Source organism: Coturnix japonica, chromosome 1, assembly GCF_054131305.1.
Source record: "Coturnix japonica strain WE chromosome 1, WE-NBRP24, whole genome shotgun sequence".
NCBI lineage: Eukaryota > Metazoa > Chordata > Aves > Galliformes > Phasianidae > Coturnix > Coturnix japonica.
Genome location: NC_140663.1, coordinates 102,869,948 through 102,884,671, shown reverse-complemented (window position 1 = coordinate 102,884,671; position 14,724 = coordinate 102,869,948). Strand labels below are relative to the sequence as shown.

At 62.7% G+C, this 14,724-nt stretch overlaps 2 protein-coding genes across 5 annotated transcripts in view; both read right to left on the bottom strand.

Moving 5' to 3' along the window:
- BCOR (BCL6 corepressor) overlaps positions 1–6,648 on the bottom strand; it is a 58,408-nt gene extending 51,760 nt beyond the window's left edge. For 2 of the 4 annotated variants that reach the window (XM_085549040.1, XM_085549096.1), the window contains exon 1: positions 6,400–6,637. The gene's annotated coding sequence lies outside the window, so the exon portion shown is untranslated. Of the gene's footprint in view, positions 1–6,399 lie in introns of all 4 variants that reach the window. The other 2 variants (XM_085549054.1, XM_085549024.1) reach the window with 2 other exon arrangements.
- Positions 6,649–9,944: 3,296 nt separating this feature from the next.
- Positions 9,945–13,648, bottom strand: LOC146762624 (uncharacterized). Its single transcript, XM_085536182.1, has 4 exons — positions 13,277–13,648; positions 12,861–13,049; positions 12,663–12,818; positions 9,945–10,824 (listed from the first exon to the last, which is right to left on the bottom strand). The coding sequence occupies exons 1-4, from the start codon at positions 13,646–13,648 to the stop codon at positions 10,009–10,011; spliced, it is 1,533 nt and encodes a 510-aa protein (XP_085392308.1). The 3' UTR covers positions 9,945–10,008.
- Between the last annotated feature and the right edge of the window lie 1,076 nt (positions 13,649–14,724).

Genomic DNA, 14,724 nt, shown 5'->3' with positions numbered 1-14,724 from the left:
CCGGGTGCCTCCTGACGACCCTCTCCCCATTTCCCACCACTGGCTCAGCCAAGCTACGGGCTCTGCGGGCCGAACGCTCCTGCAGATGGACAGTGGCTGCCCACCTGCAAGGGGATGTACCTCTCCCCTGCTCTGAGTACGCACACTGCGTTAATAACAGCGGTGACACACCCGATGGGAGCGCATGGGGACTCCTCATCCCATCCCACGAATTTAGCTGGCATGTAATGCAAGATTCTGCTCCGAGAAGCACCGGTATGCACAGCGTTAATGAGACTGTGCCGCTGCAAAACAAAGCCAAGCGAATGGGAGAGGGAGAATTTGTTAAAGTGTTTAAAAACGTTGTCATGTTTGTTAACAGCTGCTTAACTCCTGCGCCTAACAAACACTGGAAGGGGGGTGGGGGTTGGGGGGAGGGAAGTTATTTTAATTTAAATAAAATGAAAGGCAATACCACACTTGCATACAACTAAATGATGACAGCCTATAAGGTGTTCCTTCAAGACCTCCAGTAATACCAGGGCTCGAGAGACCTGAAATACCCAATTCATGGATTTTTAAACCAAAGTAGGGCTGTTACGATCAGTGCTCTGACCTGCCACATATCACGGGCCAGCGAGTTTCAGGCAGCCATTCCTGTCTCAGGCTCATAAATCCCGGCCGAGCTTTTAGCCTGGCATCCAGTCTCGCTCCGAAGATCTGTAAGTAACAGCAAACCCTCGGCCTGCCTCCATCGTACTGATGGCTGTGTCCCCTTGCTGCTTTCAGAGGAACGCACCTATTTCTGCTCAGAATTCACAGCGCTTCATTTTCCAACATAGGATCTCATTATGCCTTTGTCTGCCACATTAAAGAGATCTCTGCTATCAGAAATCTCCCCATAGAGACACTTAGGGCACTTAAAGACTATGATCAAACCAAGCCATAGCCTCCTCTTGGATAAATTAGTAGATGAGATTTCTTTCGTCTTAGGCAATAAGATGCGATCCCCAGACCCTTGAATCACTTTTGTAGCTCTTTTCTGATCCCATATTAATTTGCCAACGTTCTTCTGACACGTGAATGCCACCGCAGGATCGGATGCCGCATTCCGCCACAGGTCTCGCTCGAGTCATAAGTCCTAATGGCATCATTACGTTTACCTGTTTAAAATCCTATGCAGATTACCCTTATAGATGGCCTTAGCAATAGTGACTTTATTAAAAACCCATTTTTAAAGTCGCCTGTCTCCACGCAGACCGGTGTTGTTCATCAAACTCACAGTACCAAGCGTCGCCTGGCCAAGCTGCAGAGCAGGCTGAGCTGCTGTGGCCGGGGCTAGAAAGCCCTTAGAGAGGCCGTGTTGGCAAAAAGCACCATCGAGGTGAGGGCAGTGCAGTGCTCAGATACACTGCCTTTATGCACGTCCCCTGACTCACGCTCTGTGCCGTGCTGTCACACCACGCCTGCCCCTTTAAGCTGAAATTATCTGCTATAAAATTCTTTTTCCCATGACACACGGCACAGCCTGCATGTCCGACCAGCACAGCTCTCCCTGCGCTTGCTCTTCCCACGTGCCCTCCTTTTGCTATGAGTCACATGCGTTTGCCCTCTCTTCCTCTGACTTACACTTTCCTACCTCAAAGGACACATGTGTCAGGAGACAGACCCACTGGCCCCGTTTTGGATATCTGCTCACACAATCATTGAGGTTGGAAAAGACCTCTAAGACTGTCAGCCCATCACACCATGCCCATGCCCTGCTGCGCCACTTCCATACAGTTCTTGAACACCTCCAGGGATGGTGACTCCACCGCCTCCCTGGGCAGCCTGTGCCACTGCAGCACTGGTCTTGCTGAGAAGAAATTACCCCTAATATCCAACCTGAACCTCCCCTGAATAAATGCAGTTTATACTTTCAGTCGCTCTGACTGCCATCCCACTATGCTGCAGGACAGGGCTGCTGCTTCTCACCCCGATGTGCCCATGACTGTGCAACCCTGCTGCCTCTTACAACCTGCTCTCCTTCCTGAGCTGCTGCAGCACTGGGGTCTGCTCTCCTCCACCTCTCTGGGGGTTTTGTCATTAGCTTCCACAGAGAGCAGAATGGGGCTGGATGTGGAAAACCAATATTGACATTCCCTTGTTTAAATATCATACATCAGAGGGGGTCACGGGCACCAAGGCCACAAGGAAGGGCTCTCCCGTGAGCTATTATTGCCTTTTAAGAAGCATCGAGTGCCTTACTCCACACACCTGCCCCTCTCCACGAGCAATGTCGCTGCCAGTGGGCAAATATCAATGTTCAGGTCTTTTCCTTCACTGCAGGTCTCACCCACTGCCACGCGAAGGCCTCGCATGACATGAATGCCTCATTTAAGCCCTCTTCTCAAGGCTGTGGGAAATACGCTTCCCACACACACTCACCTCTGTCTTCCTTTACAAAAATACACAGCGCTTTCCTATCCAATGTGAAACAAACAGCATTCCAACTTCTTTAAGAAATTAAGTGAACCAATATATCGACAACTTCCACGTTTTCAGAGCCCGCCTGGCCCTTGCTTAGGAAATGAGAACTGCAGGAGTGTCATTTTGCATTGAAATCCACAGAGATCTCTTCTCATGCCAGGCTGCCCTCCTCATGGCAAAGCCCAGCAGTGCTACAGGACTGGAGAAGAGCACAGCCTGTTGGGTGTCCTGAACATGTATTACACTGCTCTCCCTGCCAGGGTTGCGGGGGGGGAGGGGGGCCATGGTGCTACCCCACACACACATTAGTACCAGTCAGTGCAGTGATGCAGGGCATCATCTCTATGTTAGCGCATGGCATTGCCCTCATCCCCATCTACACTGTGCATCACTGCTGCATGATCCTCTGTACACCTCCTCGCTGTGCACTGACTGGGTGAACAGGAGGTTCTCAGGTAAGAGAAAAGGGGCTTCATGGGGTGCATAGGCCAAGAATCAGGGGGAGTGATAGGAGGAGACATGCCCCTGCTCTGCAAGGGAACGGCTGCAGGATTCCTCTTTTTATCTAAACCCCCAAATGGATTTGCCACTGAAAGAGATAATCCACATTATGTAGACACAAAATTACATTCACATGAACACACGCACACAAACACACACTGTTCTCCCCTGACAGTGGGATGCTGGCGATGGGATTGAGGCCTCGAGGAGCCCAAAGGTAACACAGGGACCTCACTGGCCTCGATGCTCTCCTTGTGTTGCCAGAAGAGCACTGTCACAGCACACCTACCCTTACTGGGGCTCTGTAACACTGCTGCCGGGTAAGGCAGTACTGGTGAAACCAGACAGAGCATGGCTGAAATATGCCCGCTGCCCCATAGCTGTGCATCCTGAGCCCTGCACCGCTCTAGAACTTATCCCCTCTGTTTTGTTGTTTATGTGACAGCCGCTGCTGCTGTGGTAGCACTCTTGGTGCTGTTCCTAAGACTTAGCTATTGCACCTGAGAGCACCGCCAAGGAGATTTTACAACACCTTCAGGGCACTAAGGGGCAGCAGCAGGAGGACTATCTGCACCACTCTGGTCTGAGGCGTTCGGACTGAGATCCATCCAGGCATTAATTCAGTGAAAGCCAGATGGGATCAGGCTGAAACTGGCCTTATGAGCCACTGGAAGCAAATCCAATCCACACAGTTTTAAGTGCATGCAAACCGTTTTCTGTGGGGACCTGGAGTGCCTCACAAGGGCACTCAAGGGACCAGGTGACTGCTCGTGCCATGCATTGCAGCAGCGTAACCGGGGCTCACAGCCCTCCCTGAGGTAGGGATGACTGCAAAGGCCGAGTCATGAACCTGAAAATGTCGTGTTCTTCTCCTTATGCACCTTGCTGTAAGAGAAACGTGCTGTATCTCATTGCTGTGACACATGCCCATGTCTTGCTCTCTGCTAATGGCACCCAGAGAGAGAAGGGCTCCGTTCAGCACCCACAGGGAGTGCAGACACACGGGGCCAATCGTTGTCAGCTGCTCTTCACACCTCCCCGAGGCCTCGCTCCTACCCAAAGTCAGTGTGCAGAGCACACACCTTGTGGGGCACTGCAGCTGGGCACCACCCAGCAGCATCCTGGTAAACTGTGCTCCTGTGCCTGTCTGCCACAAACATCGTCACAAATAAGAAAGCAGGACACTGTCTTAAGCCAAAGTGAGACATTTGTACGTGTGCCGGCTGCTGCCTCACCCTCACTCTTTCTTCAGATGACTCCTTTCCACGGGGAGGTGTCCCCAAGCCCTCACCCACATGAACCTACTGGACCGTTTCCCAGTCTCAGCCGCCAATCAGCGCTGCCCAGGCATCCTCTGTGACATCCATTCACTCTGACATCTTCACACACACGTACAAGCAGAGATCTCTGCAAGTGCCACACGCACCACTTTCCCTCTCGGGGCTCAGCAACACATGTGGATGCCACACTGGAGGATCTGGGTTCTGACCCCATCTGTGCTCAAACACCAGCCCCAAACCCATTGCCTGAGGTGCATGGAGGGCACAAGAGTCCCCACTCTCCACACCAGCCCTGTCTGCTCTGTTCAGCTCCTCTGCACAGCGCTCTCCGTGCCCATTCCAAAGCGATGCTTAGAGATGCTCCCGGATTTTCACCCTCCTCTGCCTTCCGAGCTCAGGAGCGGCACTCTGTGCTGCCGGCCCGCCGCTCTCCCCCATCACCCCCCCTCCCCGTCTCTCCGGGGCAGCTGACGAGCGTGACAGCCGCCGGCCCGCTCTGCACGCAGGGGGCGGGGGGCGAGGTGACACTCGCGCGACCCGGGGCCGCCTCCCGGCCCGCAGAGCCCTCCCGGAAGCACCGGGGCGGCCCCGACGGCGCGGCCCGAGGCACGGGGCCCGCGTGGGGACTCAGCCCGCGGTGTGCCGGGGTAGGGGGGGTTGGAGGGAGTGCGTGCTTGAGCTACGTCAAAGGTATTTGTTCTGATTGTCCCTTGGCTCCGAGTTCCGTCGTTGCTCTTTGTTTTAGAGCTGCTCAAGTTTACTCGCAGAATTAAGACAGATTTTGGGGGGAGGGGGAGGAAGGGGGTAGGAAGCCTTTGTTCTCCGGAGTGTGCTTGTCTTACTTTTGTATCATGTGGCCTGAGCAGCACCCCCTCCCCGCCCCCGCCTACCCCCCCCCCCCTCTCTCCGGTCGTATTTACTCTATCTCGAGCCGAGTCCTTTGAAGGAGAGGGCAGAGGCGTCGTTAACCCTCTGCGCGCCTCGCGGGGCCCTCCACCGGCTGAGCCACCCCCGGGGCTCGGTATGGAGGGCTGCGGGTGCCAACTCCCACGGAGGGATACTCACACCGCGCAGGGGGGGGAACGGGAACCGGGGGCCTCTCTGGGGGAGCCCGGGGATCCCCCCGCGATCACTCACAAGCTTAACACGGGGCCGGAGATGCCGACAAACTCGAAACAGCTGCCGGGCTCCGCTCCGGCCTGCCTGCTAAAATACGCCGATCTCCTTTTAATCTGTTTCATATTCACAAATTAAGCACTTAGCCTAGGTAATAAATCATGAGGCAGTTTACGAGGCTAGCAGGAGACAAACAAGTGGAAAGGGAAAACAATCGCTTCCAAGTGCACGCGATGCGACTGCGGAGACGCAGCCCGACCCGCGCTGCCCTGCGATCCCCGGGAGAAGCGGGGATCCCCGCACCGCTCCGCCCGCGGCCTTTGTCTGCTCGGCCCCACCTGGGAGAGCCTCTCCCGGCCGGGAATCCACGCGTCAGGCCGCAAGCAGCCTCGCCCCGAACAGCCACATCGCCTCGGCCGGGCTGCGGAGATGTAGCGATGACACCGAGCGCCGGTGTCCGGGAGCGAAGAGCGGTGCCGCTGGGCGAAGCGACCGCACGCGTGTCCGCGGAGCCCCGCGGCAGCCAGGTGCCGTCAGACGGAAAACAGCGCTCTGGCTGCCGGAGGAATGTCCCCCCGCCCCCCGGGCCCGTTTCTGGGGCTGCTGGTGGAGGATACGCTCGGTCCAGCGTGAGGCGGCCCCACCGGCTCGTCGGGCCGCCGTCACGGTCACGGCGCGACGGGGCGGCCCCGAGGGCACGGCTCAGCCCGACCCCGTCGGAACCAAGCGGCGGGGGCTCGAGCGGCGCTACCCGCGAGGCAGCACGGGCTGCCCGGCACTTTTCGCCAAGGCTCCGCGCCGGAGAGCCGCACGAGAAGGCCCCGGACAAAAGCCCAGGCGCTAAGACCCCCCCTTGGCTGAGGCGCTGCCCGCCCAGAGCGCTCGGGGCATTTCTCGCTCAGTGCCGAGCCGTGCGGGGGCAGCGGGGCCGCGGGCGGCTCCGGGGCGGAGGGGGGGGGGGGGGAGCGCGGGGAGGGGGGTGGGCAGCGACCCCGGGAGAGGCGAGAGGGAACGGGGATTTAAAGGGACTCCCGCGCGTGGGAGCGGCACCGACCTGAGTCCGTCCGCCCGCTGCGATCGGAGGAGCTCCCGGAGCGAAGAGGCGCCGTCAGAGGCGATTTATCTCCCTCCGGAGCGCGGGCTCCGCTTCCCGCATCGCCCGTGAGTAACAATGGCAGCTCTCGGCGGCTTTTCACGCGCTCCGGCGGACGGGCGGATCGCGGAAGGTGCCCGCTCCCCGCTCGCACGGCCGCTCCGCCGCATCCCTCTCGGCCGCCGCCGCGCCTTGTGCCGCTCCTCCGGGAGCCGCTCCCCGCGCCCCCCGCCCTCCCCCGCCCTCCCTTCCCTTCGCTTTTCCATTCTCAGGACTTTGGCGCTCGGCCAGCAGTGTCAGGAGGGGATGAAACTCGACACAGAGATCTCAACCCGGAGCGATTTCCTCCTCCCCCCTCCCCCGCCCCCGTCCCCCCGTCCCCCCCCCCCCCAGATCCGAAGTTAACTTTCAGCTACTTTGGCAGCAATTCAGTTTCGGAGAGAGGGGGAAATCGCAGGTCACCGCCGCCTGCTCGGCCCGGGAGCGTCTTTATTTCTTTCTTCCTTTCTTCTTTTCATTTATATATATATATATCAATGTAAAACTGTGCCCCGACCCGCATCGCTCCGGGATCCCGCACCCTCCAGCCCCGCAGCGCCGGCAGCGGAGCCTCGCTCACCCCGTGAGGATGCCTCAGCACTTTCTGTGTTCCGCGCTTCCAGCAGAAGGGAAGCTAATTCCTCCGCTGAGGGCCTCAATCAGGCATTTATTTGACACTCATGATGCATGAACGGCTAAACGCTCGTCTGAGCGGGGGATCAGCCGCTGCTTTATAGCCCGCGAGTTTTTTTGATGCAGGTGAATTATGCTGATCCCTCAATGCCTCTTATTCCTGGGGGGAGGAGAGAGGGCGGGAGGGAGGCAGAGTGGCGGGGGGGGCTGAAAACACGGAGGGGGACTCGCGGGGGGGCTGCGCTCCTTCATCTCAGCTCCGCACACACGGGAAACTCCGGGGCTGGGAGCTGTGGCCCGCAGCCCTCCCGCCCCGCTGCTCCCGGTACCGGGCCCGGGATCTCACATCTCACATCTCGCACCCCTCCGGGCCGCCCCGTCCGCGCTTCCCCGGAGGCACAACATGGAGCGAGGAGAGGCACGGCGACAACATGGAGGGGGGGAGCCGAGGAGGAGGAGGAGGAGGAGGGGAGAAACCATATGGAGCGGCAGGGAGGGAGGCGAACGAGCCGGGGAAGCCGGAGGAAGCAGCGCGGGGCAGAGCGGCCGCGGCCCGGGGGTACGGAGCGCAGGGGAGGCCCAGGGGTGGGGGTTGGGGGGGTCGGTGCGGCCGGGGTTGGGGGCGAGGCGGGGGGGCTGCCCCGAGTCTCTGCCCGAGCTCTGAGCCCATCTCCCTCCATCCCCTCCCGGGAGGCTTCTCCTCCTGGCCTCTTTCCAACTGTTGTTCCAGGACCGTAAAAAAAAAAAAAGAAAAAAAATAACAATTAAGTAGGAGGCATGTCTTGTGACTCGCACAATCTCTCCTAACGCCCGAGTTCAATTTTACACAACATTTAATACAAATATTAAAAATCAATATATCAAGGGGGCTGTTAATGAAATGTTACAGGGAGTGTGTGCCGCTAGATAGGATTCAGTGGGAACGCGTGTGATGCGGCGAGAGCGGGATGCGGCCGCCTGCTTAATCCCCCCCCCCCCCCCCCCCGCTAAAAACAAAAGATAAAGGTGTTCATTAAATCATATCGGATCGAATTAAACTCCATCGGCCGGGCCTTCCAGCAGAACCAGGAGCCTGAAAAGCGGGGGGATGGAGAATGAATCTCAATGCGGCTCCTGACAACGGAACGGGAATCCGAACGCATTACAAATAAATCAGAGCGCTGCTGTAGGTCACAACACAAGGATAAGACGGGCAGAGAGCCGGTGGCTGCCCGCAGGTACATCCCGGCACCCTGAGCCGTGGGTGACGCGGGGGATGCGGCAGTTCTTGCCTCGTTGGCAAGGATCGATGATCCTCCGGCCCTTCCTCGGCTCCCGGGGCTGCAATGTGCCCCTCGGCGCGGTTCCAAGCGTTGTCCTGCTGGCTGCCGCCTGTGCCTGCCTTCCCCCGCTCTTTGCCCCTCTCCTCCTCCGCCCGGGCCGTTCCCCGCTCTCCGGACTTGGCCACTCCGCCCCCTCGCACTGCCCTGCGATCCCCCCGACCCCCCTCAGCAGCCCTTCGAAGCCGCAGGGCTCGAGGGTGAGAGGACGGTGCCGGCCCCGACGGCACACCCGCCCCCACCACGGTCTCGGCACACAACTGCGAGACCCAGACAAGAGGCTGCGGACGGGAGACGAAGGCCCCTAAGGGAAACTGGGCCGCGGCCCGACCCCGCGCTCCCTCCCGGCGTCCCGCAGCCCGAGCCCAGGCCACGCTCCGCTCCGTTCGGAGCCGGGGGCAGCGCCCGCAGTGCCCGGGAAAGGGCTCTGACCGCCCGGCCTGCCCTCGCCGTGGGGCCGCTGTGCCCGGGCTCTCCTCCAGCTCCGGCTCAGCTCCCCGGGCTGCTCGGGGCCGCCGCCTGGACTTCGCTCTCGTCCCTCCCTCTCCGGTCCCCGGGCCCCACTCGCTCGGCCCCCTCCCCCGGGGCCGTGCCGTGCCGTGCCCGTCCTCCTGCCCCGCAGCCCCCGCACGGCGCAGCGCGGGCCGAGCCGGGAGCGCGGCTGCAGCGTGAGGCTGAGCCGAGGCAGAGAACCACGGCAGCTTCCCCCGGCTCCCAGCGGCCCCCCCGCCCGCTCTCTGCTGTCAGACGGTTTCCCGGCGCTTCGCGATCGCGCTGCTCCGTTTCCCCCCTCTCCCCCCCCCAAACAATCCACCCCGCCTTCTCCCTCCGCCCCCCGGGGTCGGGCCGTGCCGCACGGCAGCGGTTACGCGTGCAGCGGCTCCGGAGCGCGATAAACACCCCCGGCCCCTCTCTGGCCCCGCGCCCGCTGCGGGGAACAGCCGTGCTACCCTCGGAGCTGCGCACTGCGGTGCGGGGCCGGGGCCGGGACCGGGGGGGGCGGTGGCGGCGGCTCGGTGGGTCCGTGCCTCGGGGCTGCAGTGCCGGGAGCGCGGCTCCTGCTCCGACCTGAACCCACCGCTCCTCTGTTTGTTTATTTCCCGGCCGAGGTGGCCGGCTGCCAAGCACGCGGACCTTTCCTATTAAAAACCCATTTCTCTCGCCCTGCGCGGAGCAGTTCTTCGCTCACCGCGCTCCGTTGTGCCGTTAACGCAGCGCAACCGGGACCGAGGCGGGGTGGGGGGGTGGCACCGTAGCCCGGGGAGGCGATGCCCGGCCCCGGGGCCCCTCGCCCTTATCGGACGCCGCTCTCGCAGCGTGGGGCCGGCGCTGTTCCCTCCGGCCGGGGCTCCCCGGGGGTGTCTATCGGTCGGCCGAGGCGAGAGGATCCAACAATAAAGTAGATTGAAATAAGTCTGCGGTTGGTGAGTTTCCAGCGATACTTAATGGCACTCGCAGTAAACAGTCCCTCTCTCTGCTAGCGGGGAAAATCATCCAGACACAAGCGCATTCCACCCCCTTTAGGGCTCCCTGGCTGTTATTATAGTTATTGCATTACTCTGGTGTAAGCCTTTTGTAACTAAGCTTCTATAAAGCCCCGCTTACAAGCGCCCTGATTAGAATTTTCCTTGCCAGCAACCAAAGGCCACCCGCTTTCCAGTGCTATACAGAGGGAGCCGTCAGCAGCCACCCCTCTGAATGTGCGCTTTGTTCCTGCCAACAAGGAAACGAGTGGGCTTCCACTGGGGAGAATGCGGCCCTTCTGTCGCACGGAGCTGGGGGGCACCGGGCCCGGCGGCGGCGGAGGGGTCACGGGGCCGAGGGGTGCGGGCCGCCCCGGGGCCGGGAGGGGAAAAGGGGAACGCGGGGCGACGCTCTCCCAGCGCCCGGCCCCAGGGGGAGGGCACAGGGCGACGGGGCGAGCAAGCACGGAGCGGTCACCTCTCCGCATCCAACGCCGGCGCCGGTACCGGGGAGCGGGGCCGGAACGCCGGGCTTTCGCTTTCACGCAGGATGTGTGTAACACGGAGCGTTTCTCAGCTCGCCTGATTTTTAACTTCCTCCAAACCTCCGTGTTGTTGTTTTTTTTTCCCCCTCTCTGTTCGGAGAGCGGCAACGTGAGGCCGGGAGGAAGCACGCTGCTGCCGTGCGAAATGCGGACCATGTGTGGGAGCGATGTGCCCGGCGGCACCCGGCGGCGAGGGGGTAACAGGGCAGGACCCCTCTGCTGTGAGCTGCCGTCCCGGGGCCGTCCAGCACAGCCGGCGAGATACCGACTTACGGCCGTACGCCATTCCCGTATCGGTCGGGATTCTTTCGGTCTGAGGCTTTCGCCGTGTGCTTTGTGTTCGCCCACCTCGAGGCTCTGCGGGCAAAGGGTTAAATCTTCGGAGGGCTGGAAGGAAGCAGCCGAGTTTCAGCAAAGAAAAAATAATAATAAGAGGAAAATAAAGAAAGGTGGGAGAGAAGAAAGGAGTGGGAGCGGGGAGAGGCGAGGGCCGCACGATGCCCCTGAACATCCCTCTGGCTGCTGGAGAATAATTAATCCCAATCGTAACCCGCGGCCTTTCTCTCCTATTGGGCTCTGCCAGGAAGCGCCTCCGGCCTGGGGCTCTCCGTTCCCTCTCCCCCTTTCCCCCTCTCCCATCCCTTCCCTGGGCAGTGAGAGGAGAAAGGGCCGCGCTGCCCACCACCACCGCCCGTGCTGCTCCGATCGCCGCGCACAGCTGTGGCAGCGCGGTGCCTCCTCCAGCGCTCGCTCCTCTCTCCCAGCTCCGGCTCGGCACCCTCCTCCTCCTCCTCCTCCCCCTTTGTTCTCCCCCCTCCGCCTTTCCCTCTCTTTAAATAGATTTCAAGGCGCTGCCTGGCGGAGAGCGGCTCTCCGGAGAGCGCAGCTATCGCTTCCCCGCCGCTAACCTCCCCCTTTCCTCTGCTCTCCGAGCACAACGCGATCCCGGGGCCGAGTAACCTGCGCTGGGAAAGATAGAGAAAAGCGTAACTGGGGCCCCCCGAGTCGTGCACGACCGCGTGTAGATTGAGGGCTCGGCTTGACCCTCCCGAATGAAGACGGCCAGGGGTAGCGGGGAACCCTGCCCGGGCCGTGCCCCCCCGCACTGCCCCGCACCCGGAGCGCTCCCGGGAGGAGGGAGGCCGAAGACAGAATGGGGCGGGAGGAGGCGAAGTGCCGCCCGGAGAGCTGTTGTGACAGATGCTCGGCTTCGCTGGTGAGAGAAGGAGTTAAAAGCGAGCGAGCTGCTTGTCGATCGAGCCGCTTCCCCGAGCGGCGGCGGAGCGGCTGGCTGGAAAGCCGTCCATCAGCAACCAGTCCGACCTGCCCGTGATAATATGCGATCAACACCAAATCACCCCCGCCAGGCACGATCCATCATCTCCGCGATGCGATGGGCCCTTTTATGGCTGTGTCTACGCGGGGGGCGGGCGGGAGGGAAGGGGGAGGGAGCGGAGAAAAGGGAGCGAGAGCGTGTGAGTGGGGAGGGGGCATCCGCCGCAATGGGAACCGCAGCCCCCCCCGGCTCCTGGAGCGGCGGATCCGAAAGTTGCCGGTCCGGGGCCGCGCCTGGCAGCGGGCCCCGCCGCCTCCGCCTGCCATCAGCCTCCCCTCCCCCCTCCGGGGCGAGCTTGACTGGCGTTAAATTAATAATTAATCGGGTGAAATTGATTAAAGGGCTCTGCGCGCGATGGGGCGCAGGGAGAGCCCTTCCCCTCCTCTCCTGCAGCGGGGAGCCGCCGGCACTGGGAGCTCCGGCCCGAGCAGGAAGGAAAAGGGCGGCGGGGAGCGGAGCGGGGCGGGGGAGGAAGGCGGCGGCGGCTGCAACAGCAGCAGAAGCAGCAGCAGCAGCCCCGCTGGTGGCTGCCTGCAAGCGAGAGCGGCGGCAGCAGCAGGAGAGGGCTGGCCTCAGGCTGGCTCGGCTCCGCGCAGCTGGGAGTGCGTGTGCGTGTACAAAGCCGGAGCCCGGGAGCTGCCCGAGGGCGGTGCTCGGCACCACAACGCCAACCTCCCCCTCCCTTCCCTGCCCCCCCCCTCCTTCTCTCCCCTCCCGCCGAGATCAGTCTGTGCCACGGAAGGAGTGGGGAACCGCAGGGGACGCGGCCGGGCCGCCGCACGCCTCAGCTGCAGCCCCGCCGAGGTGGGAAAGGGTTAAACGTTGGCGGGGGCCGGGGGATGGGAAGCGAGGGGAGGGGGATGCCGAGCGCAGGGAAACCACAGCGCACCTGGGCTCGGCTCGGGAGCCGGAACGAGCCGCCGTCTCCTCCTCCTCCTCCTCCTCCCTCCTCCCTCCCAACCGCGCGGTGCCCGCCCGGCCCGGATCGCGGCTCTATCTCGGCAGCAGCGGAGCGCAGCTCCCCCGGTCCTATCGGCCGCTCCTTCTAACCCCAGTGACCCAGATAACGCGGCGGCCTCGCCCCCACTCCCGCCCCGCAGCGCGCCGAGGCCCCGAGCCGCCTCCTTCCCCCCCCTTCCCGCTTCCTCCCCGGGGGCTGCGGGGCCGCCCCGGCGCTGCCCTCCGTCCGCAGCCCCTCCCGGCCCCTGCGGTGGGGCACCCTCGCCGGGCCCCGTTCCCTCGGGTCGGGGAGGTGCTGCCATCCCCCCGGGCCGGCCTGGGGTCATTGTATGGCTGCGCGGAGCCAGCCCGCCGTCAAAATACCAATTAAAACCCAAACAAACACCCCGAGCCGGTCTTTCCTGGACACGCGGGTCGGAGCCACCGCAGCTCCAGCGTTGTTATTCCTGGTCTGGAAATAGCCCTGGCTCCGCCCTGACAATCGCCTGTCAGAGGCCTCTCCTCTCCCCTCCCGGAGGCCCTGCCCTGCCCCGCTCTATTTACTTTGGAAGTGCGTGCACGGACGGGAGCGGCGCGGTGCCTCCTGCCCGGGTTCCCCGGCACGCGGTCTACGGCGAATCCCGACCCCGCTCCGCGTGACCCGAGATAACCCGCCCGGGTCGGGGGGGCATCGGGCCGGGGTCGAAGGGGGAGGGGGTTGGGCACGGGGAGCCCCTCGCTGCAGAGCGCGGAGGGGCGGGGGGGACCGGAGCCCCTCGGCTTGGGGGCGGCCCGTGCCCCGCATCGCACTGCGGGGGTGGGGGGGAACGGCGGGGAGATGGCAGCGGGGCCGGTACCGCCACGAGGGCCGAGCAGCGAAGTTATCACCAGCCGTGACCAAAATAAATGCCTGTGATAAAAAAGCCCTGACAGCATGATCCATTATGCGGGTGTCACCGCGTACAACGAGGTTCAATCAGATACGTCGGTTGCCGGGGACAACGGGGGAAGCGGCGGTACCGGGCTGACTGCTTTGCAGGAGAGGCGGCCGCGCTGCCCTAATGGGGGTCACACGGTGCCATCTGCGCAGGGGTGGCCCGGCGCCGTGGGGAACGCACCCGAGCGCGGCCCCGAGGGCGGCCCCGGCCCCTACGACGGCACGGGGCGGGACCCCGAGGGCGACCGCGAAGCCTCCCTCCCGTCTGGGCGGCTCGGCTCGGCTCCCCGTGTCCCTCCGCGGTGATCACGGAGCGCTCGTTCCGTGCGGCACAACCGACCGCTGCCCTGTTATTAGCGGGGAGAGGCGAAGGGGGAGGGCCTCGCTCTCGCTGCGGGCTCCGCGCTGCTGCACGTCCTCGCCTCCGGCGGAGCCGAGCGCAGGTGCCGAGCGGGGGCCGCGAGGGCTGCGGGGTTAACGAGGGTTTAGGGGCAGCGGGGCCGGGCTCTCGTGCCACATTCCTACAGAACGCCTCCCCCGGAGCGGGGACGCGCAGCCAGACGGTTCCTTTCGGCCCCGGCCCCTCTCCACCGCCCCCGGGGGTGAGGACGCGACCTCAAGGCGTGAGGCACGGCCCGCAGCGGGGTGTCCCCCTCTCTGCGGGGTGTCTCCCCCCCTCCGGCGGCCTTGGCTCACGGTGCCCAACGTCCCGGTGCGGGCGCTGCGTGGCTGCGCTACGGTCCCGAGCAGCAGCGCGATGCCGCGCCGCCTCCCCCCAACCCCCCTCCGTCACGATTTAATGCTTTCCATGTTCGTCGGCAACTGCGCTTCCGCAGAGGAACCCCGGCGCGCTCCCGGCCCGGCGCTGCGCTGTATTGTGGCGAGCGAGGCGCAGCCGGAGTGAATCCATTACGCCGCGATCCGACAGCACAGGTTTCTGCGGATACCCTCTGATTTACATTTAAAACAGCGCTCAGCCATTGTCTGCCAGCCGGGAAAGAAAACACAGCCCCGTAACTTCCAATGACCTTCAAAGAAACGCAATTAACTGCTGCAATTATCGGTGCACGCCTTG